General features: G+C 36.2%; 1 protein-coding gene across 1 annotated transcript in view; it reads left to right on the top strand.

Moving 5' to 3' along the window:
* The window catches only part of ACSM6 (acyl-CoA synthetase medium-chain family member 6), a 25847-nt gene extending 16990 nt beyond the window's left edge, over positions 1-8857 (top strand). The window contains exons 10-11 of the mRNA XM_012644965.1: positions 6114-6215; positions 8576-8857. Coding sequence (XP_012500419.1) covers positions 6114-6215; positions 8576-8716 — 243 coding nt within the window. The 3' untranslated portion in view covers positions 8717-8857. The remainder of the gene's footprint in view (positions 1-6113; positions 6216-8575) is intronic.
* Positions 8858-10507: the final 1650 nt, after the last annotated feature.

The following is a 10507-nucleotide window of genomic DNA, read 5'->3' as shown; positions in this document are numbered from 1 at the left end:
ACAGCTAATATCTTACTCATTGGTGAAAGCTTTTCCTCTAAGTTCTCAAAAAGAAAATGATGTGCGCTCTCACCAAATCTATTCAACATAGTACTGGAAGTCTTAACCAGAGCAATTAGGCAAGAAAACAAAATAAGAGGCATCTAAATCAGAAAGGAAAAAGTAAAATTATTTTTGTTTGTAGATGATATAATCTTGTAAATATATAGAAAATGCTAAAGATTCCACAAAAAACTGAATTAATAAATGAACTCAGCAAAATTCCAGGAAACAAAATCAACATGCAAAAATCAGCTATGTTTCTATACACTAACAATGAAGTATCCAAAAAAAAGAAATTTAAAAAATTTCCATTTACAGTAGCATCAAAAAGGAATACTTTATACTTAGGAATAAACTTAACTAAGAAGGTGAAAAACTTGTACACTGAAAACTATAAAACACCGAGGAAAGAAATTAAACACGAATAACTGAAAATACATCCTATGTTCATGAACTAGAAGAATTAATATTGTCCACACCACCCAAAATGATCTAGAGATTCAATGCAATCTCTATTAAAATCCCAGTGTGAGGAGGGGAGCCAAGATAGCTGACTAGAGACATCAGTTGTCAGATCATCTCAGAAAGAAGGAAAAGTTTTAGGTGGAAAAAACATAGCCCAGGTGTAATTCTGAAGGAAAAGTGCCAGAACCTACCAGAAATTCCACAGGAAGAAGTTGCAGAGCAGAACAAGAAGGAGCAAAATTTCAGCAAGAATTTCACCAAGGAATTTGAAGCCCTGTGGAAAGGGTAGGTGTGGTTGTTTGTTTTTTCTCCTCCACACCTCTGGCAGACTGCAGGTTCCAGACACTGTTGGAGAGAGAGCCCCTCTACCATCACAAGTCCAAAAGCTACTGCTGCCAGTGAACTGGGAGCTTCTTGAGAACAGAGCACTGGGCTGCCAGTCCCTTCAGGGTCACTACCACTAACCACAGAGCTGAGCTGAGGTGGTGAGTGCCATATTGCTTTTCTACCCATTGTGTGCCTTTGTCTTCCCCAGGGAGATTCATACCTTTAGTTTTCTTGTCACTGGTCCCCACTCAAACATTTCCCAATGCCTGCCCAGACTGTGGTGGCCACAGGAGACTGGGGTTCTGGGGATCTGTGTGATCCCAGAGCTTGGACATTCAGGGCTGGCTGCCTTTAGTGCAGAGGAGAGTGCGGCAAGCCAGGGGAGACTCTTGGGACAAAGGGGACAGGAATGCCAGCTCTCCTTCATTAAGACTCTTCTCTTCCTCTCATTCCCTGCCCACAGCTGCTGATGCAACCATGACAGTTCCTACATGATTCAGCATGGGTGCCCAAGGGACAATTGAGCTGGAGCTCTTAGGAGTGGCTGGCTGATTCCCCTCTGTTGGCATGACTACTACACCGAGGCTTCCACAGAGAGTGGGGCTCACACCTTTCCTCTTAAAGACCTGAAGCAGACCCAGGGGTGCTCATACTTGGAGTTCCCTGCCTGCCGGCTCTTCTTGTGCTACTCGCCTGGCTGCTGTAGCAGAGCAGGGCATACCCCAAAGTGGAGGGACATTAAGCCTTCTTGAGCACTCCAAAGACAACTTGAGACCAGCATGCTTCTCATTGACATGGTCAGGGATTGAACCTGGGGGATCAGAGGACAGGCCCACAGGCCAGATCCTGTACTTGCAGGACTCAATCATATTGCTCGAGGGCACAGAGGGGAGATTTGTGAACTAATCTTGAGAGGTGAGGGAGCCCATACAGGCAGAACTAAAAGGAGAGTGTGATGTGGGTCTGAAACGCAGTGTACTGGTGGAGCATCCCTCCCCCCATAGGAAAGCTATGCTTTCAGTCCTGGGCAGGATCCTGGACAGGGAAGTTCCCAGTCTTTGATGCCACTGCTGGGGAGCTCAGCCAGTTTGGGCTGCTGCTCGTGCTTAGACACTGGAAGGACATCCACTGGGAAAGAGAAGAGGGAGAAGAGCAAAACCCACTCCTGCCTACCAGACTGTGAATCCCAGACTGCCTCTCCCCCACAAGCAGACTTTCTGGCTTGGTAGGACTGAAATGACAGGTAAAGAATTCCAAATACAGATTGTGAGAAAGATCAATGAGATCCAAGAGAAAATGGAAAACCAACTCAAAGAAACCAGAGAAATAATTTAGGAAATGAATACAAATTTTACTAACGAGATAGAACAAACTGGAGGTATCACAACATCCTGATTATAAAATACATTACAAAGCTACAGTAATTAACATAGTATGGTAGTCACACAAAAACAGATATATTGACCAATGGAACAGAAGAAAGATCCCAGAAATAAGCCCATGTATGTAAAGTCAACTGGTCTTCATCAAGGGTGGTAAGAATACGTGATAGGAAAACGATCTTCAGTAAATGGTGCTGGGAAAACTGAATGTCCACATGTGAAAAAATTAAATTGAACCCTTGTCTTAATCGGTACACTAAAAACGGATTAAAGGTTTAAACTAAGATCTGAAATTGTAAAACAGCTAGAAGAAAATATAGAGGAAAAGCATCTTTACATTGGCCTTAGCAATGACTTTTTGAATATGACACCAAAAGCACAATAAACAAGTGAGATTACATCAAACTAAAAAGCTTCTGCACAGGAAAGGAAACAATCAACAAAATGAAAAGACAACCTACAGAATGGGAGAAAATACTTACAAACCCTATAGAGGTATGATATAAAAGGTTAATATTCAAAATACATAAGGAACTCCTATAATTCAATAACAAAAGCTAATAATATCTTGATTTAAAAATAGACAAAGGAACTGAATAGACATCTCTCCAAAAAAAATGTACAAATGAGCAACAAGTATATGAAAAGGTGTTCAATATCACTAATCACCAGGGAAATACAAATCACAACCACGAGATATCACTTCACACCTGTTAGAATGACTATTATCAAAAAAACAAAAGATAAAAGATGTCGTCAAGGATGTGGTAAAAGGTAACTCTTGTACACTGTTAGTGGAAATTACATCGGTGCAGCCACTGTAGAAAACAACATGGAGGTGCCTCAAAAAATTAAAAATAGAGCTACTATATAATTGAGCAATCCCAATTCTGGATGTATATCCAAAGGAATTGAAATCAGAATCTCAAAGAGATATCTGTACTCCCATTTTGCAGGATTATTTAGCCAAGACATGGAAATAAACTAAATGCCAATAGATGGATGAATGGATGAGGAAAATGTGGTAAATACAGACAATGGAATATTATTCAGCCTTTGAAAAGAAGAAAATCTTGTCATTTATGAAGACATGGATGAACCTGGAAGACACTATACTAAGTGAAATAAGCCAGACACAGAAGGACAAATACTGCACGATACCACTTATATGACGAATTTAAAATAGTCTAACTCACAGATGTAGAAAGTGGATTAGTATTTGCCAGAAGCTGGGGGAAGGAGAAAATGGGGAAGAATTAGTCAAAGGATACAAAGTTTTGGTTATACAAGATAAATAACTCCTACTGTACAGCATAGTGCCCACAGTTAACAATATTGTATCATATACTTAAACTTTTGCTATGAGTATAAACATGTTAAGTATTATTACCAAAATAATAACAATACTAATAATAATAATAAATAAGAGGGTAGGGGAAAACTTTTGGAGGTGATGAATAGGTTTATGGCATAGATTGTAGTGATAGTTTTATGAATGTATACTTATCTTCAAACTCATCAAGTTGTATACAGTAAATATGTAATATCAATTATACCTCCATAAAGTAGTTTTTTAAATTCAGGCAAGAAAGGAGCAGAGGGAACAAACAAAGGGGGAAGACAGAAGAGATATTTTTTAATTTACCAATACAAAGTATCATAACTTTACTCCTTACCCCCTCAGGAAAAAAAAAAAAAGAACTTCCCACAAAGAAAAGCCCAGGCCCAGATGGTCAATTCTATCCAGCATTTTTAAAAGAATTAACATTAATTCTTCATAAACTCTTCCAAAAATATATGAGATCAGGATTTTGGAGGCTGGCTGGGCCTCCAAATGAGGCCATAATATGAGTCCAGGATTATCCTGATACCAAAACCAAAGACAGCACGATCAAGAAAACTACAAACTAATATCCATTATGTATATGGATACAAAAATTCCAACAAAATACTAGCAAACCTAACTAGCACCATATAAATGAATTATACACTGTGGCCAAGTGGGATTATTCCAGAGATACAAAGTTGATTCAAAATATGAAAATCAATGTAATATACCATATTAGTAGAATAAAGTACAAAAATCACACGATCATCTCAATAGACACAAAAACAAAATTTAACACCCACTCACGGTAAAAATTCTCAACAAACCAGGAATAAAAGGGAACTTTTTCAATGTGACAAATGGCATCTACAAAAAACCCACAGTTAACATCATACTTAATAGTGAAAAACTGAAAGTATCCACACCCCCGCCCCTCAAGTTGGAATTTACAAGGATAGCCACTCTTGCCACTTCTATTCAACATAGAGGTTTTATCTAAGGCAATTAGGCAAGAAAAAGAAACAGCATCCAAATTGGAAAGAAAGAAGTAAAACTATCTCTTTTCACAGATGACATGATCTTCTTACACAGAGAAAATCCTAAAGAATACATAAAACCTACACATGCAAACATACACTATTATTGCTAATAAATGAGTACATTGAAGTTGCAGGATATAAGATCAATATACAAAAAATTAATTGTATTTCTCTATACTATCAATGAACAATCCAAAAATAAAATTAAGACAAACACTCCATTTACAAGAAAATCAATTTTTAAAAATCTCATTTAAAAATGTATTATACAGGCCGGGCACGGTGGCTCACGCCTGTAATCCTAGCATTCTGGGAGGCCGAGGCCGGTGGATCGCTCAAGGTCAGGAGTTCGAGACCAGCCTGAGCAAGAGCAAGACCCCGTCTCTACTAAAAACAGAAAGAAATTATCTGGACAACTAAAAAAATATATATAGAGAAAAAATTAGCCGGGCATGGTGGCGCATGCCTGTAGTCCCAGCTACTCGGGAGGCTGAGGCAGGAGGATCGCTTGAGCCCAGGAGTTTGAGGTTGCTGTGAGCTAGGCTGATGCCACGGCACTCACTCTAGCCAGGGCAACACAGTGAGACTCTGTCTCAAAAAAAAAAAAAAAAATGTATTATACAGATAATTTACCTAATTTAGTAGATTTGATGCCTCTTTTTTTCCTCAAAGAGTAAAAGTTTGCCTTCAAAGTATGAAGATATACTACCCCTGAAGACCTTCTGGCCCTCAGGGCTGGCAGATCCTATGGAAAAGTTCCAAAGTATTTAATAAGGATAATAAATTCAAAATAAGTATGAATATCACTTTCCAAAGTGACAACTTGGAAAGTTATAGCCCTCAAAATTGAGCTAGGGGCTCAGTGTATTTTTTAACTCTTGTCACATTACTTCATGGTCATGCCTTGTATTTTAGGTCAATAATGAAGCTGGTCAGCTAAAATAACTCAATATTTTTGTATTTTACTTACTCCTAACCTGCCCTCTAACCCTTAATAGGAATAAAATAGCACCACCTCCCAGACTGTAACAAAACTGCCAAATCTCTGTTTTTAAATTTTTTTTTATATTTCTTTTCCCATACAGTAGATGGTGAATTAAGTGTTCTGGTTTGAAAGGCCTTTCCTAGAAGCTGATGTTCTTATAACTTTGTACTAACCAGGCACTGGGGCCCTTACCCATATCATCTTATTTAATCCTCACAACAAAGCTGTGTAGTAAGTATATTTTAAAACTCCAATTTTCTAGATAAGGAAATTGAGGTTCAGAGAAGTAAAAAATTCAATATTCTCAAGGGCAAAAAATGACAGAGAGTGGAGATTGAAACCCAGATCTTTCCAACCCTGACACCCCCACACAGACCACTAAACCACACTGTCTCTTAGATTGCCTGGTATCTAGGTGCATAACAAAGCAGCTTCCCGGCATGTTGAATGGAGATAGTAGCCTTAAATTTAGACATTGTGGTGTTTTTAAGAACAGTACAAATGATTTATAAGGAAAATTCCTTTAACGGTTTACCTAATTTCAGATTGTGGATGAAAACTCAAATATCCTGCCTACAGGGGAAGAAGGAAATATTGCAGTCTGTATAACACTAAACCAACCTGCCTCTGTGTACTGTCCACACATGGTAAGGGGAATTTAATTTTTTTCTAGATACTTCATTGTTACTATTAATCATGGTGCCATAATTGTAGGGTACTTTATGATTTTCCAAATATTTTTGTTCCAACTTTTAACTTTTCAAATTTTCAAATCTACAAAAATGTTGAAATAATAGCACAATGAACACCTATCTCTACCTTGTTCACCTATATTCACCTATTATTAAGATTTTGCCTCATTAACTTTATATTTGTACATTTTTGATGAGCCAGTTGGGAGTAAGAGCAGACATCACAATACGTTGCCCTTAAATATTTCAGCATGATTCTCCTAAGAATAAGAACATCCTTCTTAACTATCATGACATCTAAGAAAATTAAAAATAATTCTTTAATATTATCTATTACATAGTCCATATTTAGATTTTCTTAATTGTACTCAAATGTGTTTTATAGCTTTTGAAAATCCAGAATTCAATCAAGGTTCGTACATTTATTTGGGTTCTCACATCTCTTTATTTTTATGTAAAATTTTCACGCTGCCTTTTTTTGTTTTTCATGATACATACATTTTTGAAGAGTAGAGTCCTGTTGTGTTTGTCTAGATTTACCTATTATTTCCTTGTAATGAGCTTTAGGATAGACATTTTTGGCAAGAATATTACATAGGTGATGTATATTTCTTATTTTCTTATATTGGGAAACACTGTATTGTCTCACTTTGGGTGTGGACAATTTTGATTCTTTGGTTCAGGAGGTGACTGCCATTTCCCTTTATTGTAAAGGTACATTTTCCTCTTTTTAATTAGTAAGTAATCTGTGGGGTAATAGTTTGAAACTCTGTGAATACTTTATTCTCCAATCAACTTTCACACAATGATTTTAACATCCATAGATTCTTTTCTGAACCAATTATTTCTGAACCAATTATTAAAATAGGAGTATAGAATGGTGATGTTCAAACTGCTATTTCTTATACATTAATTAGGTGGCACTATTCTATAAAGAACTGCCCATTTTTTTCTATAAAGGAGAGCTATCTTTTAATTATTTTTTAAATATATTTTTAATTTATTCAGCCTTTTCTGATAATAAAACTGATGTATGTCCAATATAGAAAACTTTGAAAAATATAGAAAAAGACCAAAGAAGAAAATTCTTTTCACTCATAATGCCACTATTATCACCCAGTGTTAACATTTGGTGGGTATATATCATCATTTTTTATGCATATGTATTATTTTATAAAATTGGGATTACATTCTATATGCTGTTGTGAAGCCTGCTTTTTTACTTATGATCTTCAGATATTAGTGTATCTTATATAACATTTTTAATAATTTCACAGTATCCTATCAAATGGAATATTATGATTTATTTAACGTATCCACTATTGTTGGAAATTTTGGTTATTTCCAATGTTTTATATTGTAAATACTGCTTTAATGAGCATCCTTATTAACTCCTTAAATGCTTCATTGAGTATTTCTTATGGAGTATTTGAGTTAAAGCCTAGCCAAAAAAAATTAAATATTTTAATATTAAAAATTTCTGTAAGAGGATAATGCTTAATATTTCCAAACTTTGACAAGACAACTTAAATATACTGAGATTCAACAATATCTTTCTCACCCATAAGACTGAGATTCCAAAGAAGAGATATAGATATCTCATATACCTACTGGGATTATTGGGCTATTTGAGAATGAGTTGCTTAAACAGTGTTTTATTGAAGTTCATTAGAACTTTAATAAGCAGATTGCCCATTAGATATACGAATCTGGACAAATATGTCATGCGGTTTCTATGGCAGTCAGAGTCAAATACTGTTAGACTCTGCAGATACTCCACAGAATGATCAAGCAAAATGGGTCTGCCTCATGCAAAGGGGCTTGTATACTAATCACGTTCATGTGTTTCTGGTGTAAGAACTTTAAGCTAAAACCACCTTCTGATGGAATGTTAGTCATGGGCAGTGTGAAAATAAAAGGCACAATTCAAAGACAGGGAGCAGTGACTGCATTTGACAGATGATGAGCCTAAGAAAGCAGTAGCCAACATCCCTTACACATACCGTACCTGGCCCTGTGCTAAATGCTATGCTTGCATTGTCTCATTTAAGCCTCAGAACAAACCTCTGGGTAAAGTGCCATCATTATTCCTATTTCCAGCTGGGGAAAAAAAAGGTACTGAAATTAAGAAAGATGACCAAGCAAAGACCTTTGTGTGTGTTGAGAGTTTTCTATGTGGAGAGTCCCTGGAGAGTGGGGATCTGGTGTTATTTTTCTCTATCTCCCTTTGAGGCTAGCTGTAGTCCTCAATTCATACCATTAAATGACTGTGGAAGGGAAGTAAATCTAGGTTTCTGGATTTGTTATTCTATCAGGTGAGCTGGGAGGAATATGCTTCAGCAAGAAGCCAAATGCTTTACCTCACAGGGGACAGAGGGATCATGGATGAAGACGGCTACTTTTGGCTCACTGGTAGAGCTGATGGCGTTGCCAATGCACTGCGTCATAGGTTGTGAATGCCGTGGTTACTGCTATTGAGCCTGGGAGCTGTGGGAGTTTGGAGAAGACTCTGGACTGCCTCAGATACTTGGGCATTACGGAAAATTTAGAAAATGCAAACAAGGAAAAATAAAAAACAAAACTCGTCCACAATCTCATATTTTGGAGTATAGTCTTATAGTCTTCTTTCTTCTTACATATAAACTTTTTTTTTTTTTTAGTAAAAATGAGTTCAGGGAGAAATGCTGTAGCATAATTTGCCTTTTTCACTCAACAATGTAATAGAAATGTTTTTCTGTATAATTAAATGTACATATAAATTCATTTTCAAATTTAGTTAAGTTTATCATGTATAATCTTACATGAACAGCTCAATGAATGTTTACACACGTATATACCCCTGTAACCTTCTAGATAAAGATACAAGATATTTCCAACATCCTGGGCTCTCTTATGTCCTAATACCTTTGTGAAAGCTGTACTTCTTTCATAAACTTTGAACTGAATTTCTGTGCCTAAAGAGAGTTTTAGGGTCTGAGAAAAGTAGAAAATATTCCAAGGAACAAGAAATTTCAAGGAACAGATGATTGTAAGCATATTCTATGGGCCATCCTGATTCAGAGCTTGCTGGCCACAAAAATCACAGGAATGTTGAGAAATAGAAATCAAGATCTAGACTCTAGGAAGACTCAGTGATATTAGATGCCATTGCTTCTAGGACCTGAATCAGCAAACTTGCTTTCCCCCTACTTTTCTACCCTGATCCTTGACCCAATTAAAAAATTCCAACTAAATTTTGCTCAAGAAGTCACTCTCCCTCGTGTGCTCCCTATTGCATAGCAGTGAATGAAGTGCTTGCCTACACCTCTAACTGGTCTCAATTTTTACTTTGAGCGCCACCCCCATCCATAAGTAACCATTATTCTGACTTCTAAACTACAGATTAATTTTGCCTTTTCCTGAACTTCATATAAGTGGAAACACAGTATGAATTGTTTTGTGTCTGTCTTCTGTCTCACAAAATAATGCCTGTGAGATTCAGCAATGTCATCGCATGTATCAATAGTCCATTCTTTTTCATTGCTGTGCAGAATTCCATGTATGAATATACTCATAATTTATCCATTCTACTATTAATGGTGATTGGGGTTATTTCTAATTTGAAATAACATGAGTAAAGCTACCACGAATATTTTTCTACATGTCTTTTGCTGAACGTATGCAGAGATTTATAATTGATATATATATCAAGGGGTGGAAATGCTGAATCATAGGTATGTGGATTTTAAGCTTTAGTAGATATTGCCACACAGTTTTTTAATCACCAATTTATACTACCACTACAATGGAGTGAGATGTTCTAGCTGAATGAAAGTTGCAGTTAAAACTTTCCAGAATGAAAGTCCACATCCTCACTGACACTTTTTATTGTCAAATCATCTCAATTTTGACCATCTGGTAAATATGTAATAATATTTCATTGTAGTTTTAATATAATTTTAAGGGTCACTAGTAGTTCATTCTGTCAAGATATCAAAGTATTTCACTTTACCAATCCCTATTGTTGAACATTTAAGGGTTTTCACCCTCATTTTTTAGTTTAAAAAATGCTTGGATAATTATCCCTTAACCTAAGACTTCATCTGCTAGTATCAGGAATGAAAGAATCATTATCACTATAAATCTTATACACATTAAAAAGATAATAAGGAAATATTGTGAACATTTTTTCAATAAATTCAACAATGTAGATAAAATGGATGAATTCTTTGAAAAATATAACTTTCCAAAACTGGTACAAAATGAAA

Source organism: Propithecus coquereli, unplaced genomic scaffold (assembly GCF_000956105.1).
Source record: "Propithecus coquereli isolate 6110/MARCELLA unplaced genomic scaffold, Pcoq_1.0 Scaffold223, whole genome shotgun sequence".
Taxonomy (NCBI): Eukaryota; Metazoa; Chordata; class Mammalia; order Primates; family Indriidae; genus Propithecus; species Propithecus coquereli.
The sequence above is the reverse complement of the archived record's forward strand: the minus strand, read 5'-3'. Positions and strand labels throughout refer to the sequence as shown.